Source organism: Panicum hallii, chromosome 4 (assembly GCF_002211085.1).
Source record: "Panicum hallii strain FIL2 chromosome 4, PHallii_v3.1, whole genome shotgun sequence".
Taxonomy (NCBI): Eukaryota; Viridiplantae; Streptophyta; class Magnoliopsida; order Poales; family Poaceae; genus Panicum; species Panicum hallii.
The window spans coordinates 44706290-44726259 of record NC_038045.1 but is presented as its reverse complement, the minus strand read 5'-3'; the positions used below and the strand labels follow the sequence as shown (position 1 = coordinate 44726259).

Sequence of the window (19970 nt, the reverse complement as noted above, 5' to 3'; positions counted from 1 at the left end):
TGAGAGAGTCTTGTCACTTGTGGTTAGCCATCAAACAATCAAAGGTAACCATAACCACAAGATGACTTGTCATGGTCACAAAGACCAAAAATGAATGAATTTTACAAAAAGCACACACCTAGCATACTAGTTGGATTTTTGAAAAATCTATCCTATACCACTCAAGCATCCAGCAATTCAAGTCAAGCACCATCCTAATTATATTTAGCTCATACCTTATAGAAGTTTAAAGTTCACTTGACACTAAGTCAAATAGATGAAGGTATCAACCAAATATCTAAGGCACACTAACGACTTGAAATTGCTTTATGCAAAACATGCACACACTAGCATGTAGAGGGCCTAGATGCAAAGAACAATGCACATGCACATGAATTGTACATACCTTGGCCCTTCAGATTCCTTATCCTTCACAATAGAAGGATTTCACATTTAGGCTTGCACTTATGTACCATTCGTACCACTTGTAATCTCTTTCTTGATAAATCATGACAAGCTCACAAAGACAAGAGATAACCATTAGTAGCACAAGCCTTAGCTTTATGTTTGATAGCTTTTGGATGTGGAGGGGAATAATCCACCAAACAATGAAGCCTCATAACATGGACTAAATTCCTCAAAAAAAATATGATGCACACACATATATATGTGGAAAGCAAGCAGGTGTGCATCTTTTGATCAATTAAGAGCAAATAAGGAATTTAAGTCATATTATGGAGAGTAGCCACGCACAGAGGTAAACAATCCAATTTAGAGTTTAGAAACATCTTTGTATGTTGGATTGATGACCTTGAAGTCAAATAGCATACTCATGATAAAACCTCATTCTTCCAAGAATATATTTCCATTTACTCTACACGCATGAAGACTTGAAAGCAAGGTTAAATATAATGACATAAGATATGAAATTAGCTCCCGCTTAATATATGCATCAAGGATGAAATACTTGAAAGCAAGATGCTTGTTACTAGAGATGCATTGAAGAATAATATAGATCAATTAGATTTTGACTCTACAATTTTCCAAGATGAGAGATGAGGAAACCAAACTTGAGATAATATGGACAAGATAAAGCTTCTTCTCAAGTTTTGCCAAGTGTCCAATGCCTCTCTAAGTATCTGCTAATTCTCTCAAGCATATTTTGGTACCCAAGCTACGTTGGGTCCATGAAGGTTAGTCAACAAAGATTTGGGGACCCAAATAGCTTTTGAGCAGTTAGTTGATGACTTTATCATCCTATTGGCACGAGCCATCATGGGGCCTCCTAAGCTGTATATGAATATTGTTGACCAAGTTAGGCTTAGAGGTGTTACTATTTGGACAATCCTTACCAAGATGTCCTTTTTCTTGATATGCGTAACACACATTGTGCTTGAGGTTGCTTGCTGGTTTGTTCTCATGGTTTCTGATAGCCTTTCTCTCCAAGTACTTTTCCTCAGCTTTCTTGAAACCTTTGTTCAGCTTGTAGTGGTGCTGCACTGCCAAACCCGGAACTTACAGTTTTTCTAATCCGGAACTTCCAAATTTGCCAGGCAGCATTTTTGACTTGCTTGGACAGGTTGCAATTTTGTGTCCCTTTTTACAGCACCCAAAGCTTCTTCTCTTGGAAAGGCTTCTTTGTGTCTTGGAGATTGTTTGCTAGACTTCTAGCTTGATTGAGCACATTGAAGCATAATGTCCCATGTTAGAGCACTTGAAGCACTTGATATGATCTAGATTTTTCTTCTTTACTTGAGGCTTGCTGTTGTTGGACTTGTGTGCTTTGTTGCAAGAGTTTTGCATAGTTGATCCTTTTTCAAGATCATCTTGAGAAGGTTGGGCATCGCTCTTGCCTTTATCCTTGTCAAGTCCTTCAAGAGTCTCTCAACCATTTGCTTGAGTACTTCAATCTCTTGAACTAGGTCATCATTACAATCTTCTACAGTCACTTGCTCAAACCAAGATGGTCTCTCTTTCTTGCCATTATGTGAGCAAGTTTTGTCAATTGGTTGACATGATTTCATCATTGTGATCATGACCTCATGAGCTACCTCTAGCATGGCATATGATTCCACAAGCTTGTCATTAGAGCATTTGAGCTCCATATGACGAGTTTGCAGATCCATATGCTTGCTAGTCAGCTCATCCACTTGAGCTATGAGGGCTTGATTCTTCTTTTCACTAGAGAAAGAGACTTGATTTCTTCATCTTTGTCATTGAGAAGCTTCTCTTGTCTTTCAATCTCTTGATCTTGCTTCATCACCTTTTTCATCATTTCAATAATTGTTTCTCTATTTTTCTTGTTCATCTTTCCAAGATCAAGCATAAATTCCTCCTCCTCATCATCACTATCATTATCTAAGTCTAATTCATCCTCAGACATAGCCATAAAGCACTGATGGTGATCATAATGTATCTTTGCAGGACTTGCAGAAGTGGACTCATCATTTGGTCAGTGTCTTTTAGCCTCTCTGCCAGATCCAGAACTTCCGGGTTCATCCAAAATTTCATGATATGCAGCAACAACAGGGGTGAAGTTACTGTCAGCTGAATCTTTGCTTTCTTGATTCTTGCTTGCTGTAATTTGAGTTTTAGTTTCTAATGATGAGATTGTGCAACCCTCGATAGACTTGCTAACTTCTTGTATTTTTACATCACATTTGACTTCATCATATATATCCTTAAGAGTGACCCAAATAAGATGTGCATTATTACGTATTTCCTTCATCTCAAGGATAGCATCCTAAATATCTTCACAAAGAATACTCCACAAGAAGTATTGAGTTGCATGCAATCCAACTCCTCTTGAGTGATATTGGCCCAATCAATATGGTCAATATCAAACTTTGGAGGAAGATGCTCCCAACTAAAATGCGTTCAACATTTGGACTCATGGTCCTAAAAGCATTAAGTAAATGAGCAAACCAAAAAGTGTAGTTTGAGCCATCACTTACAAGTGACATATTTCTTCATGGCAGTTAAGATTTGATGTGAAGCATTGCTCTGATACCAATTGAAAGAACTGTGATGTCGCCTAGAGGGGGGTGAATAGGCGCACCAACAAATTTTCAGTCGTGAAGCGGCCGATGCTCGAGCCAAGACGTGCGTGGATGCCGCGGTGTTCGAGCGGCTGCAGGTGGAGTGGGATCGGCTGCTTCGGACCATGGATGAGCTCCACGCCAAACGCGGCTTGGCTTGCTAGGAGCGGGCTGATGCCGAATTCTTCACCAAGGATAGGATGGAGGAGGTGCAGTCCACCCAAGGGAGCCTCGCCGGTAAGGGTCTTCTCTTTCCCCTTTGATTCGCTGGATTTTTGGGTGTGGTGGCTCTAAGTTCTTTCCATGCAAACGCCCAGCAACGGGTGACCTCTCTCCAGCAAGAGCTTGCCGCCGAGGTGGGCCTGGAGATCGATGTCGAGGTGGTGGCTGCTAGTCTCGCTATCGAGGTTGGCCACGTCGGGTGGAGATTTTTGTCCTTCGCTCCGGGGTGAGCAAGATCGGCGAGCAGGTGGACGGTAAGGCTTTACTTTCTCCCGTTGTCTTTCTTCCCAAGGCTCTCAGCTGGCTTTTCTAACATGGTTGACGTGCGATCGGACAGCCCTCGACAATAAGCTCGAGCAGGAGGTGGTGAAGAGCCGGGGCCTGGAGAGGGACCTTGGTGAAGCGAGGGTCAGCCTCCTTAAGGAGTCTGACAAGCACGACGCGCTGTGGGTTGCCATAGGAATAGTCTTCGACGAGCTTGGGATGGCTTCAGAGCAGGGGACGAGCTCACTCATGTCCTGGCTCCTCAACATCATGGATCGGACGTGTGGAATGGCGAGGCAGGCGCTGCACCTTGGTGTGCAGCGGTCGATTGCGATCGCGTGTTCTCACTACGAGAACATCGATCTTCTGATGATGATCCAAGGCTTCGCGCCTGGCTACAACGATGCTGAGCTGGACCGGATCAAGGAGGAGGTAGCCCCCCTTAGGCGGAACTTGTCTACAAGTATGGAGGATGAAATCCTCCCTAAGATTAGTTAGCCTAGCTCGGTAGATGAACCGGGCCATGATGCCTAAGAACTTGTAATATCTTAACAAGTTTTAAGTTTTGTTTCGGCCGAGAATGCTTTTGGTCTTTTTGCAAAAAAGGTTGATGCCGACTGACCCTTCCTAGTGCTGAGATTATAGAACCGAGCTACGAATCGATAAGGCTTTGATCACGATGGTGAGCAAAGGCACCGTAGCCGCTGGGGCATGGGTTTCTCACAGTTCGACCAGTTTTACTCAGAGTGCGCTCTTCTGTGGCTCTTATCATCCGACCTTAGCGTAGGAGAGGGGTCAGACGCAAAAGGTTTTCCTGAGTAGGTATGTTCCTAGCAGCCCCGAGTGAGGCCCGACCCCCTGCCGTGGCTGGGGTCGAGCATCACTAAAGAGCGGTAAAAACAAATAAGGATTTTCGCACCAATGTTCTTCAATTAACGGGAATGTGTTCATAGCTTGGAAATATTAAGGGTAAAAGTGACGTAGCTATTTGATGTTCCAAGTGTTGGTGAGGAATTCACCATCGCCGGTCTGCAGCTTATAGGTGCCTGGTCGAAGCACTTCCGCGAGGATGTATGGTCCCTCCCAAGGTGGGGAGAGTTTGTGATGGCCCTTGTTGCTTTGGACGAGGCAGAGCACCAGGTCACCAATGTTGAACGCGTGACCCCACACACGGCGACCGATGCGGCGCTTGCTGATATTTAGCTGAGTGGAGGAGGATGACATCGCGTACTTCATCAAGCTGGTCCATGGCATCTTCAAGAGACGCCTCTACTCCTTGCTTGATGTATGCCCTGGTTCTTGGTGCCCTGTAGTCAAGGTCTATCAGGAGGACCGCTTCAGAACCATAGATCATGTAGAAGGGCATGAAGACCGTTGCCCGACTGGGAGTCATCCTCTGGCTCCAGAGTACCGCGGGTAACTTCGTGGCCCATCATCCACCGAACTTCTTCAATAAATTGAAAATTCTAGGCTTTGAGTGCAGGGGCACCAAGAACCAGGGCATTTGCGCGCTCAACCTGCTCGTTAGTGCAGTAAAGAGATGGGCCTTCTCGTCTGATCCATGGCGGCCCAGTCAACTTAGATATGATAGTCATCGCAGAACTTGAGGAATTTCTTCTTGGTGAACTGCATACCGTTATCCATGATGATAGAGTTTGGGACTCCAAAGCGGTGGATGATGTCAAGAAAAAATTGGATGGCCTGCTCGGACATGATTGTCGCGATTGGCCAAGCTTCGATCCACTTTGTGAACTTGTCAACGGCGACAAGCAGGTGCGTGTAGCCCTCAGGTGCTCTCCTGAGGGGCCCGACCAGATCAAGCCCCCAGACCGCAAATGGCTACGTGATAGGGATTGTCTGGAGTGCTTGAGCCAGCAGGTGGGTCTATCGAGCATAGTATTGACACCCTTCACAGGTGCACATGATCTGCTCGGCGTCTGCCACTACGGTTGGCCAGTAGAAACCTTGTCGAAATGTGTTCCCGACCAAGGTTCTATGCGCGGTGTGGTGCCCGTAGACACCGCCATGGATATCATTCAGCAGTTGTTTCCCTTGTTCGATCGGGATACATTGCTGAAGGATCTTGGTGTGGCTCCATTTGTAGAGATCCCCCTCGATGATGATGAAGGACTTGGTGCGTCGTGCAGCCGTCGGCCCTCCGTTTGTCAGTTGAGAGCACTTCACGAAGGAAGTAGTTGAGGTAAAGCATCCTCCAGTCGGTCAGAGGGTCAGGCTTCACCACTGGCTCTTCATCGAGCTCTATGACCTCAGGGTCAGAAGGAGCTGGCGACTGGTGAGCCCCCGAGCCTTTGGCGAGCGGCTCATCTCCGACCCGCTCTTGCTCCTCATAATGGACAAAGGGTTTGTACTGATCACAAGCAAAGATGCCAATCGTGATGGGCTTCCGGCTGGACGCCATTTTCGCTAACATGTCGGCCGCTTCATTGAGCCATCTCAGGATATGGTTGAGCTCGAGGCCGTCGAACCCATCGTCCAGTTGGCGGACCTCTTGACAATATGTGGCCATCTTGGTGCTGAGGCAGCTCGATTCTTTCATGACCTGATCAACAACCAGCTCTGAGCTGCCCCGGATTTCGAGCGGTCGGATGCCCAGCTCGATGGTGATACGTAGGCCGTTGATGAGCACCTTATACTCGGCCACGTTATTTAAGGCAGGAAAATGAATACAAACCACATACATCATCAGTACATCAAGGGGAGAGATGAAGACAAGCCCCACGCCGGCGCCTTTCTTCATCAGAGACCCGTCGAAGTACATCGTCTAGAACTCCTCGTTGATGACCATCGGTGGCATCTGGATCTCTGTCCATTCCGTGATGATGTCATCTAGTGCCTGGGATTTTATGGCCGTCCGAGGAGCGTACGAAATCCCCTAGCCCATCAGCTCGAGCGCCCACTTCGCGATCCTCCTGGCGGTGTCCGGGTTCCAAACAACCTTGCCAAGAGGAAAGGACGTGACCACCGTCACTGGATGCAACTCAAAGTAGTGGTGTAGCTTCCTTTTAGCGATTAGGACGGCGTACAAGAGCTTCTGGATTTGGGTGCAGCGGGTCCTGGTATCCATCAAGACCTCACTAACGAAGTACACGGGGCGTTGCACCATGAGGGTGTGTCCCTCTTCCTCCCACTCCACGACCAGGGCGGTGCTAACCACCTGCATTGTGGCCGCAATGTAGAGCAGGAGTGGCTCCCCCTCGGTCAGGGGAACTAGAACCGGGGCCTTTGCCAGGAGCTCCTTGAGCCTATCAAGCGCTATCTGAGTCTCAGATGTCCACACAAATTGATCGCTCTTCTTCAAAAGCCGGTAAAGGGGGAGGCTGCACTCGCCGAGGCGTGAGATGAAATGGGATAGCACTGCGAGGCACCCCATGACCCGCTGAACCCCCTTTAGGTTCTAAGTTGGACCCATCCTCATGATGGCCGTGATCTTCTCCGGGTTGGCCTCGATGCCGCGCTCGGAGTTGATGAATCTGAGCAGCATACTCTCAGGACTCCGAAAACGCATTTCTCGGGGTTGAGTTTGATGCCATTTGGTTGGAGCCCGGCGAAGGTCTGCTCCAGGTCGGCCACGAGCTGGTTGGCCTATTTGGATTTGACCACGATGTCATCTACGTATGCCTCAACGGTCTGCCCGATGAGATCCCCAAAACACTTGAGCATATAGTGTTGGTATGTAGCCCCTGGGTTCTTCAGACCGAACGGCATCGTGACGTAGCAATAAGATCCGAAGGGGGTGATGAAAGAGGTCGAGAGCTGGTCGGACTCTTTCATCGCGATTTGATGGTACCTGGAGCACGTGAAAGGACCTCAAGATGCCTAGAGGGGGGTGAATAAGCTAATCTGAGACTTAAAACACTTTGAAAACTGTCAGTAACAGAGATGTCCGGATACTCCGGATATATGTCCGGATACTTCGGACTTAGTGTCCAGAGTTTCCGGAGATATTATCCGGAGAGTCCTAGTATGAAACGATCTACAAAAAAATAAAGATACTGATGCTGTAATTTAGATCAAGTAAATTTAGAAAGCTAGTGGTACCTTTGGAGTGTTTCTCACCAGTTGTCTTACTCTAGAGACTTGTCCAATAGTAGATCGATCACAAACCCTAAAATGTTAGTCTCACAAGCAAATAACCAATAGTTCAAAGTAAGATGACATGGAGAGGCAAGGATTTGTTTTCCGGAGTTCACTCCCAAAGGAGCTACGTCTCCGTTGAGGAAGAGTTCAAGCGACGTTGCTCAAGAACCCTTATGCTCCTCCCCAAGGGCGAGACCGACGGTCAAGCCCAAGGTCACTTACTATGAAATCCTCCGAGAGGATGGCGAGTACAAACTTCTTGTGGAGCTCACAATACGGCTGAGCACTCACAAGCATGCCTAGCCATCTAGGAGCACTTAGCTCCAAGAGTAACAAACTTCAATCACCGGCTTGACAAGGACTTAGTGCTCAAGGGATTTGAATGGTAGCTCACTAAGCACAAATATCTCCTCTAGCAACACTCTCACTTGAATCCCCAATGGAAATCACTCAAAGATGGAAGGAGGGGTGTGAGATGGCTCTTTCAAGGTGTTTCAAACTGTATAGCACAAAAATGGGCAAGAGTCAGTTGACTGTTGAGGGTACGGGGGTGGGTATTTATACCCCACTCCAAAAACTAGCCGTTGGAGCAAGAGGTGCTCGAAAACTCCGGGCAAATGTCCGGATACTCTGGACACTGGGGTCCGGACACTCCAGACTCAGAGAAATCTACTGACGGGGAACAGATACCCGGAGACTCCTGGTATATGTTCGGATATTTCGGACTTTATGTTCGGACATTCCAGACCCAAAGTCTACAGACTCACTGGGAACACTCTCAAAAATTTATCATGTAAGTTTGACTCTCATGGATTTTATGGGTACTCTTGAACACTATTTCCAAGTCAAAACCTGTAGAAACAAAGTCCCTCTTGATAGTACGGGTTTTCTATACTCAAATACAAAATAAAAATCTATTCTTCGAGACTTTCAACCACCACTTTTTATTTCCTTTTTGAGATGTCGTGCTTCACCATATGTTTTGCTTTCTCAACTTCAGCACCTGCACACATGGTAGATAAACACAACTAAACATACATGTGTTATGTCATCTAAAACCAAAACCCACTAAGGGGCCTAGATATCTTTTAGTACGCATCGAGGAAGTAGAGGGTTTTGCATCTCGAGGTCGAGTCAACCACCTGGTCTATGCGCGACAAAGGAAATGATCCTTTGGGCATGCATTATTGAGGCTCGTGTAGTCAACACACATGCTCCATTTCCCGCTGTTCTTTCGTACAAGAACAGGATAGGCTAAGCATTCGGCGTGATACACTTCCTTGATGAATCTGGTCGCCAAAAGTTTCGCAATCTCCTCGATGATGGCCCTGCGCTTTTCCTCGTTGAAACGGCGCAGGCACTATTAACCGGCTTGGAGACTGGCCTAATATTGAAGACATGCGTGGTGACTTCCCTTGGAATGCCTAGTATGTCCAAAGGCTTCCACGCAAAGATGTCTTTGTTCGCGTGAAGGAGGTCAACGAGCGCGCTTTCCTATTTGTGGGCGAGCGTGGTGCCGATGCGCACCTTCTTGTCCCCAGAGTTGTCGGGGTCGATGAGGATCTCCTGGATGCCCTCCGCGGGGCACAAGGGATCCGACAGTTCGCTTGGAGTCGGGCATCTCCTCGGCGGTCTCCTCCCTGATGACCGCGAGCTCTTCAGAGGCGATGATAGTAGAGGCATGCTCGCAGCATTCAACCTCTCGCACTGATAAGCGTGCTAGAAAGAGGCGCTGATAGTGATGACCCCATGCGGGCCCAGCATCTTTAGCTTGAGGTAGGTGTAATCGGGGATGGCCATGAACTTGCCCCAGGATGGCGTGGTAGGACCCGTGGAATCCAACCACCTCGAAGGTGAGGGTCTCCGTCATGTAGTTGGTCGAATCCCCAAAAGTGATGGGCAGGTTGATCTGCCCGAGCGGTGTTTCCTGTTTCCCGGTATGACACCATGGAAAGACGCTGCGGTTGATCGGATAAGCGACCGATCGACACCCATGGTGTCTAGAGTCTTAGTGTACATGATGTTGAAGCCACTGCCTCTGCCCATCAGCACTGTGGTGAGGCACTTCGTGCTGACGATCAGGTCGACCACGAGCGGGCACCTGCTCGGTTGTGGGATGTTGCCCGGGTGATTGAACCGACTGAAGGTGGTGGCGGACTCCGACTATCGGAGGAAAGAGGGCATGGCCGGCTCGACTGCATAGACCTTGCAATGTGCGAGCTTCTAGCGGTGCTTGGACGCGTAGGCTACCGGTCCGCCTAAAATCATGAGACAACCATCCGGCTTGGGGAAGCTGTTGTCCTTCCCCTTGGCATCTCTAGCTGCCAACTCGGGCTTTCTTCTCTGCTCCCCCTTCTTGGAGTTTCCAGATAAGAACCGCTTCATGAAGGTGCAGTCCTTGTACAAGTGCTTCACATGGAAGGTGTGGTTCAGGCACGGCCCCTCAAGGAGCTTCTCGAAATGGTCGGGAGTTTCTCCGGCAGGCGCCCGGCCTCCCTTTCGGTCGGCTGCAGCCACGAGGGAGCCCCTGTGGGTCTTCTTGTTCTTCTTCTTACCTGAGCGGTGGGAGGCGTCTTCAACGGGGTTCTCATCGTGCTTCACCTTGCCCTTGGAGCGGTCAAAGATAGCCCCGATCGCCTCTTCGCCTGCGGCGTGGCTGGTCGTGATGTCGAGGAGCTCCTTGGTGGTCCGCGGGCCTTTGCGCCCCAGCTTATGGACCAGGGACTCGCAGGTGGTCCCAAAAAGGAATGCCCCGATGATGTCGGTGTTGCCGATGTTGGGCAACGCGTTGCACTGCCTAGAAAAGCGCCAGATGTACTTGCGAAGAGTCTCACCTGACTACTGTCGGCAGCTCTTCAGGTCCCATGGGTTCCCGGGATGCTCGTACGTGCCTTGGAAATTCCCCACGAAAACTTTCTTAAGGTCTGACTAGTTCTCGATCCGGTTGGAGGGGAGGTGCTCTAGACATGTTCGCGCCTTGTCAGCCCGGAACAGCGGCAGGTTGCGGATGATGAAATAATCATCATCTGCTCACCCGGCTCGGCAGGCGAGCTAGTAATCCTCGAGCCATAGGCTGGGGTTCATTTCCCCGGCGTACCTCAGGATGTTCATCGGAGGTCGGTACCGCAACAGGAACGCCGCATTGCGGATGCGTGAACCAAAATGCCTAGGCCCCAGTGCTGTTGTAGAATCCGCCATGACGGGGATGGTAGCCTCGGCTGGCTGCCTCTCGCTCATCTTCCCGCCCACACCAAAATGCCTAGGCCCCAGTGCTGTTGTAGAATCCGCCATGACGGGGATGGTAGCCTCGGCTGGCTGCCTCTCGCTCATCTTCCCGCCCACACCTAAATCGGGGCCCTAGCCAACCTCTAGCCGGTGCGCGGCGTCTGGTGGACAGTCACGTCCCTGGCGTAGGGTTCCGAAGGCGGGCGCTGCTTGGCGTCGTGCCTGCATCGCTGAGAGAGCGAGCACTCTGCCTGCTACTCCTCTACATCATGTGGAGCTTGTGGTGGGTACGGCGGCCTTTGGGCGTTGCGCGCTCCAGGAGCCTTTGGAGCAAGGCCGCCGCGGTGGCAATATTCTGGCCTGCCCGGCTGAAGAGCGGGGGCCCTCATCGTCCTCGAGGATCCTCCGATTTACGTCGTGGGCGACGGCGCGCACGCGTCCACCATTCCTATGGTGACCGATCTCGCGCTCGAGCTCGGCCTACTCCGACTCTAGCTGGAGTCGCACTTCCTTGAGCTCTTCCTACCGCTCCCGCAGCTGCTCTAGACATAGGGGAGGCGCACCCCTTCCGGCTTTGGCATGGGTGCGATCTGGGGAGTAGTCACCCCCTCGGGGATACCTTCGACGGGTTCGACGTGCCCGTCGAAGGTATCCGCCATGAAGCATTCACGTGATGGGTGATGGCTCCCCTGCTGGAATAAGAGTTGGAGGTTCCCTCCGACTCCCCTACAAGGAGGTCATGGAAGCACTCCAAGGCGTAATCCGTCATCCCTATGAACTCGTTGTCCGTGGGAGACGGGCAAATGCGCGGCGCTGTGAGGCAGCGCACGTCCTCCGCAGCATTGCGCAAGCCGAATGGAAATGTCGTCGGGATGTTCCCGGTAAAGATTTCTAGAGAGAGCGGTTGTCCTCCGGAGAGCTGTGCCATGACATTGGCTAGCGAGAACAGGACGCAGCGCAAGTCCTCATGGGTCGGTCGGGGACCTAGGAAGGTGTTGAGTTGACGCTGCAGTCCATTGTGGTCGGAGGTGCGGGCCTCCGATGGGTGCAGCTGCAACTCCTCGAGGGCCTCGATGACGGAGTCGAGGTCGATGGTGCGAAGGGGTGGGACGGAACCGAAAACTTGCTCCAGCCTCCCTCCATGGTGACAGTGAAATCCAGGCTCCCGAAACGCCCGGGCGCGCTCGGGGCCGAGGCTCCGGTGTGGCTAGCCATCCATGGCCTGCTGGAATCGACGAAATGCGCAAAACACCCCTACTTGGTGCACCAACTGTCGGTGTTTCGAACTGCCGACTAGTGAATTTGTGATTGCGCGTCTGGCCCGGATGGTGTGCAAAGTAAAGACAAGGATGTATACTGGTTCTGATGAAATGTCCCTATGTCTAGTTCATGACTGCTCGTGTAACTTGCACTAGTTTGTATTAGGGTTACAAACGGTCGAGAGAGGGAGTGGAATCCTAAGTCTCTGATGGCTGAGTGTTCAATGGATCCACTTTCGGAGAGTCCCCCCGTTCCCTTTTATAGGCCAAAGGAGCGGGGCAGATTATACGAGAGAGGGAGAGAAAGGAGGAGAGAGGGAAGAGTCTCCGTGACCCCACCGTCCTCCTCCCCCGTGCGTGGGCCCCACGGGTCCTGTAGATGATGGCGGATGTGACCGCGCGGTGCGCCCACACGGAAGTGACCGTGCGGCACGTCCCGGCACGGAGGGCGGCACAAGCACATCATTACCTGTTCGGGCCCGTTGCTTGCACGGGACGTGTCAACTGTTGAGGCACGCCTATCCCCGTTCTCACACTGGAGATTTGACTCGCCGCGACCCGACACCTCCACGGGTCGTGTCGTCTTGTCGAGACATGTCAATCCCCATTCTAGCGCCGAGAGCCTGACCTCAGGTACGACCCCTTAAATGCATAGTAGTTGAGGGCGGCGTAGGACCTCGAGGTCCCACACCTTTGAGCCACCTTCCCCTTAGGGTCGGTCGAGGCGGAGCCTTCCTGTCGGGCGAGGCCGAATCCGCGTCCTCAGGGTCGGGCGAGGTGGAGCCTTCCCTCCTGGGGTCGGGTCGGCTCCTGATCCCCCATGTGGCGTCGCGGGTCAGGAAGGCGCCCCGTGTCCCGCGCCAAGACCGCTGATGGTCATCGGGGCTTCTTCTGCTGGTGGGCTGGCCACAGCAGCAGGTCTGCCAAATTGGGCCCGGCCAACCGATTGGAGCGGGCTAATCACGTGGTGATCCCCTAAGGTCCGCATTTGGGGTATTCACAGTATTTATCCCGTCAGCTGGCATCCGCTGTGTGCCCTGGAAAGATTGCTGGGTACTTTGCCAATTAATGTGAATGGCCCTGCCTCTCAAATCCGTTCAATGTCACCTGTCAAACAACAATCTCAAAGCAACCCTCCTGGGGACACTCTACCGTGCTCCCTGACACCGTTAGGTGTTGATGCAAGACGTACAAATTAAAGTAGTCAGCAGATGCCCCGCTACTACATCGCAACACCTCATCATCGTCGGTTCGTGTGCAGTGGCCATTGGAACCTACAATAAAAATCCGTATCACCAACGATAAAAGTTCAAATAACCATCAGCAGCAGTGATGAGAGAGTACAATCTCCCGTCTCTTTTTAAATTGAAAACCTACCATTCACACAAAAAAATGTATAACTTTTTTATACAAAATCGGATAAAAATAAATTTTATATCAAAATTATAGATCTCGACAAGATCTAAAACTTTATAGTTGACACCTTGTTCATTTGAAATTATTTATATAATATTAAATATAAATTATTAGATCAATCAAACATCCTTAAATGGAAAAAATATTAACATCAAAGTTGTAGTACTCGACGAGATCTATAACTTTGCTGTTGACATCATTTCTATTTGAGATTGTCTTTACATCTAAAAATTTAATATAAAATTTAGAAAAGTTGGTATAAATGAATAATATCTAATCATTTGGCACAAGTGACTAAGTAGCGTAGTGGTATGCAGGGGACGTGTGTTGCATGAGGTCGTGGGTACAAATCACTAGTGATGCACATTTCGTAAACTATGTGTTAAAATCGTGGATGTTGGATGTTGAGATGATGATCGTGTGTGGTGGTTGCTCTGGCAGTGATGACCGACTCCATCACCACCAACTCTACTCCAACGCCATCCCAGACTAGCGGTGAAGGGAGGTTTAGATCCGGCGGTGATAGAGGTGGTCGTAGTAGTGCATGTGCTCATTGACAAGGTCATGGTAATCTTGATTCACATCTCCTTTAGGCCTTGCATCAAGACTACCATGACTCATCATTCAAGCATTTTATTTCAGTCGATGCACACGGTAGTCAGTCGATGCACCAGCCTGTGTTCTAGCAGGTGTCCAGAATTCTGTGTCGACGATTGCAGTTGATGCCTAGACCCCCCAGTTCATTCCAAACACATCTGGTGTAGCGGCACTATATGCATGTAAATGCACAGTGGACTCATCGCTGTGCCGACACAGAGTCATCCTCAGCAAGATACGACAAATGAACTGGTTACATGTAGATAACCAGCTCAAATGTGAAGTTTCTTAGCAGGTTATACAAAAAAGCCTTACGTAGAGAAGTTAAGATGAAAAATGAGTACTCAAAATGGTTATTCAAGAGCTACAAGCCAGCTCATCAGTATGCCAAAGGACAACAATAAACTTTTCAGAGTCAAATTCTTATTGCACTTTTTGGGGGATCAAGGAACAAACAAGCTTTAGCCCCTTTTTGTTAGAGCACGAAGATCTGTAGAGGCCTCCTCACCTCTAGTCATTGCACTCAGAATTCAAGTCTGTAGTTGGTTTCTGGCCGGCGGCACATCTTTCTGAGTCGAACAATCTCCTACATAATTAAGAGTTAAAAGTGTGCTGAATTCACCAAATAGAAGCTAAATATAATAGTAGTCTCCTTGTTTCAAATATACTTAACCAAAAAGTGGGCATAATTAGTCATATTGACATATTGTAAATTGCACAGTGGTTTATGATCTTAAACTTAAGTCTTTCAAATTTCTCAAGTTGATGACAGCTACCTTTCTTGAACTCCCTAAATCTGCCCGGGTTCATGAATTCATTTACTACTTTTTAAGATCAGGAACCCAATAAATGAAATAGGATAACAAATTTAAGGACTTGGATTACAAATTTGCGGTAAGATATATTTATCCTTCCTAAGGGATAAGAATATAGCATTCATTAGTTCACGTCTTTACATGTCGAGACATGTAAAATTTTCAGCTCAATCAGGCGATATGGGGCACACATGCATTACAGCAAAAGTAGTGAATACATAGAAAACAATTGTTGGGGAAATGGATCAAATTGATCAAGTTCATTGCAAATAAGAAATTAATTAAATACATGAAATACTGCAAAATAGAATGATAGTCAAAGCATAATGCTGGACATATATACCTCAGAATGATCATGATCATAGCGTACAAGAAATCTGCAACGACATCCTCTTGAATCATGATTTCCCCGCTGAAGGTCAACCACACGAGCATCAAAATAGAGAGCCTGTTTTTGCCTTTCCTGTAAAATTAATTATAGAAGTACATATTCATGAGATGAAAACAGTGGTAAATGATACACAATTGAAGAGTAACGAAGCAGATAAAGAAAGATGGTTAAATTCCCTTGGTTATTCTTATAGCAAACTAGCATATGTACATAGAATCAGGGTAGTGCAGAGGACATAAAAGGAGTGTGTATTTCTTGGAATATGGTATGTAGATTTTCAGACATAGGAAATATCTACATTAAAAAATATTCCATTTGCAAATTAATCAATGTATAAAGGAAATTAAATTGAAGTAACCGAAGAACACTTCAGTTGAAGGAGAATAGTTTTGACATGGTGCACGGTCGAACTTTTACAATGACATATAAATCCAGAGTGCAACCAGCTGCAGTACAACATTCAGATACGCGTAATAAACAAAGTAATAAACTAATTTGGTTATAAAGTTGTATATATAATACATAATGTGCAATGCTGTTAATAGGGGCTCAAACAAAACCATGATTTATACAATTTAGGGCATGTACTTAACAAGTAAACTAGAGATTATGAAGAAAAAATATCAGGAGAAATTTTAGAGATGAAAATACCTGAAAACAAAGAATGTGGTCCCCAGGAACCACAATAGCACATTGTCTTGCTTCATATGGAAGAGAACGCTGTCGTAGGCATTCACGAACATTAACCCATTCATCTTCATGTCCTCCAAGTCCAGAAAAACGAACCTTCACTTCCTGAAAGAGAAGCGAAAACAAGCTAATAAATGGTATATGGCATATGCAGTTACACCAATGTAACAAGCAGTACTCATATGAATGTACACAATTTCAGAAAATGCTGCTGCTGATGTATTTGCATTTGTTATCCATACTCTAATTTAAAAAAAACTGATCTTTTTACATGTAGAAAAAATAATAGGGTAGATTGATATGAGTTTTAACTAGCTACAAAATAGCATCAGATCCTCACATAAATTTTTAGGAGAGTGTGTCCAAGGTCATATATTAGTGTGTTAGTACTATGGTTTGACACAATGTGGAAACACTGAACTAGATGGAGCACGGATGCTTCTCTTGCGCTTGATGCATATATATAATAACAGGTTGCTGTAGGATAACATTACAAAAAATATCACCGTGGAGTTGGTAACATACCAAGCAAGATGAAGCATAGTAGTGGTAGATAAGAGGAATTATAGAGGGTAAAGATCAAATAACCCAATTGATGCATGAATCCATTATCTCAGAGTTTAGCCCCCAGAAGAGAGGAGATTAATTCTTGCTTTACTCAAAATAACACACTCAACTCAACTACCAAGTACTAACTTCTTCACGATGATAACTTATAGGCCCTAACTCCTAAACTTTTTTAATCCGCTGCCTCGCTAATAACTAAGACTCTGGAGCCAGTGCCTACCTTGTAGCATGGTCACTACTGGAAACGGAAATATCTTTGTGAGGCTATGTATTTTTTTGACAGGCTCATGCAAAAACTACAGGGAAATTAATCCCAACCGCCGGGCCCGAAGTTTTCCTTCTCTCTGTCCTCACCATCCTAATAAACACTATCCCAGATCCCAAACTTCCCTAGTCGGATAGCCTAATAATAAACGATGGACTCTGACTTGTGCCATTTCAACTTCCTGGATATTGTCATTTCAGTCAAGGAATGCAATCCCAGAATATGCGAATGAGAAGCGAATCATATATAGTTTCAGTATCATTACCATATATACTGATTTCACGTAAGATACCATAAGTGTGTTTTGTTCTTTATGCATCAACAATATTTCAGTATCCTTACCGGATGACCTGTTTCAAACCCCCTTTGAAGTAGAAAGGCAGCAACATCGTACCTGTAACAAACAAGGGTAGTCATGCATGAAAACTTGAAACCTATATAAAAAGATATTGACACAATTCAAGGCATGTCCATAGTCAGGGAATAACCATATCAAATTATAGTTCTTTTTTTGTTTTCTCATTGAGACACTAATGCATGGTTCACATGTAATGATGACCCCTTATCTTTTCATGTCTTTTACTCCCTCCATTACAAATTCTGTAAGGCATATAGTTTTGGCCAAGTTGTTTAAATACATGAAGACTCGTATGTTACTTTAGTTATGTTTTCTCTCTTTTACCCTATTAATACTCCATATTCCTCTTTATCTTTTAAGAGTTAAGACTCATATAAATCTTCTCTCCTTTACTCTCAAGGCACTAATTAACACCGTGAAACTCAAGGTCATTTATCTCTACCATTATATTTGATCATCTTTTTCTTAATCTCCATGGTCAACCAGAATATGCTTTATGCAAAGAAACAGGTCGAGGGAAAATACATTTTTTGCCAAGGATGTAATTTCCTGTAATGCATGCAGACAAAAAAAAACTCATTGCTCGATGCACTCAGCATGGTGATATGACTATGGTTTTTAGTTTACTTCCAGATTCTTTTACTTGAGTCGGAAATGATATTGATGACCTCCTGCAAGTTTGCTGACAAAAATAATAAATTGACAATAGACCATTGCTCCAATTAGAGCATGCTATTATGCTCTCACGGATAAAGAATAAGCATACATGAAAATATGCAAATGCCAGAATCAATTACGATGCCACGAGCAATATCATCTAAACAAAAAAGGATGAGGAACAATATCACCATACCATGCGCCATCTCTTGCAGACTTAGCTTCAAATTGCTCTACATCATCCACAGGATTCCTCTCTGATTTCCAGCAACGCCAACCATAATCAGAGGGAATAAAAGACATGATAATAAAGAACGATCATGATGAGTGCTAGATAGTTACCAAACAAAATTTAACGAGTAACATCAGGCTAAAAGAATCAGTTATCCTATAGAAGTTGTGGTCTTGTGGAGAATGGCACAGAGTTGGACCATTAACGCATGTTCTAATATAAAAGAAAATAGAACTATGACAATATTAGGTCACACCAGTACTAAGTGTAACAGTAATTGCCTCAAAAACAATTGCCAGAAGCATTCAAGTTAAAAAAATATAGCACAACAAGTTGAAGCTAAGGAACATCTACGATCTGCGCCAAATGAAAGCTTGCAGCACCCGTCACCCTTGTTTCTAAAACTGTGGTACACACACAGCATGCAGAAGCAAATAAATCGCCCAGTTCATCCAGTGAGCTACACACAAAGCAACATATATGGAGCACAGTACTCATCCATACACTCTGTGCCCTAGGAAGTTTCCACAAGGAACTACGTGCTAAGTATTACAGTAATGACTTGAAACTCCTGCATAAAAATTGAAGTTACCGATTTCGCATGAAATTGACTAATCCACACCAAATAAAATCTTGTAGAAGCACAAGCATTGCCCATCAGTTCCATGAAAATGTGGCGCACACAGCGACATAGGGTACACGTGTGTAAACTTTGTGCCCCTGTATGTAAAGCATTTCACCATATGCATCCAACACTCCTAGCTACTAGTAACAGGAAAGTAGACCTAGTGACCATGGAAAAAATAAAATGTGCTGCGAGCAGAGGTAACATCAAGTCATCAGCAGTAATCTATAACCTGAGGAGGAGCCAGAGCGCGCAGCTGCACGGGCCTGAGCCCTGAAGGTGAAGCCTTCCTGATGCTGGTTGGCCGCCGCCGGCGTCATCATCTGCGTCGCTTGCGTGCACAAGGAGGCCCTGCCCTCGGGAGAGTACCGGCGTTTCCGGAACCAGCACAACACCTGCAGTGAGCAAACCACAACCCCCACTCCCAGGCAAACAAGAATCAAAACGGATTCCTACGAGAAAAATTCGAGTTCTCTGGATCGGATCGCCGAGTGGGAGACGACCTACCTGCTTCGGTTGAACTGGAACTGGGATCTTGCCGGCGGTGTGACGGGAGGCCGTGAACTTGTTGGCGAGCGCATCGAGGACCAAGCCGTCTGGAATGGCGAAGCTAATCTGCTGCACGAGCGCCTCCATCTCCGTCACCTCCTCCGGCAAGAATCGGAAAAGGGCTGCTGCGCCGCCGCCGCCGGTGCCGCCGCTCGGTGACCTCTCCATTCCGCTCGGGCGAATATGAGGGTACGGCAAGTCGGCACTCGGCAACGACACCGGCAGCTTCCTCTCCAGGCGCTGCAACAGGGAGGGGAGAAGCTGGGATCTGGAATCGGCGATCTGATGGAATTGAATCAGCAGATGGAGAATCGATCGGGAGAGGCGAGGGAGCTCGAGACGTGAGACGTTACCTGCTTCAGGCGCTGGGACAGCTGTTTCCTCGCAGCGTTGTGTTAATTCATGTGCTACAGTTTCCGTTTCACACCCAGCTAGGGGATATTGACAAAGTACTAAATTATTTGTTTACATATATTCCCTCAAAAAAATAAACGGTCGTGTTGATTAGCATGCCAAATAAAATCACTAACCACAAATAATTTTTTTGTACGTGACAAAGTACTAAATTATTTGAAAGTCTATAAAAGGAAGTTACATTATTAACCTTGCCATTTTGTTTTTAGAAAATATTTTAAACTATTAGAGTATTCTAGTAAAGTAAAATTCGAACTTAATTCATAACCCACACCACCACAAGGAACCTGACCCTAAATGAAACATTAT

At 46.8% G+C, this 19970-nt stretch overlaps 2 protein-coding genes across 2 annotated transcripts; both read right to left on the bottom strand.

Moving 5' to 3' along the window:
• Positions 1-6396: 6396 nt before the first annotated feature.
• Positions 6397-6894, bottom strand: LOC112890532. The gene has a single exon (XM_025957410.1). The coding sequence runs from the start codon at positions 6892-6894 to the stop codon at positions 6397-6399; it is 498 nt and encodes a 165-aa protein (XP_025813195.1).
• A 7727-nt stretch (positions 6895-14621) lies between these two features.
• On the bottom strand, positions 14622-19415 carry LOC112890531 (protein SAWADEE HOMEODOMAIN HOMOLOG 2-like). The gene is made up of 7 exons (XM_025957409.1): positions 19206-19415; positions 18931-19093; positions 18038-18098; positions 17169-17220; positions 15956-16099; positions 15257-15376; positions 14622-14684 (listed from the first exon to the last, which is right to left on the bottom strand). Exons 1-7 carry the CDS (start codon positions 19413-19415, stop codon positions 14622-14624), a joined length of 813 nt encoding a protein of 270 aa, XP_025813194.1.
• Positions 19416-19970: the final 555 nt, after the last annotated feature.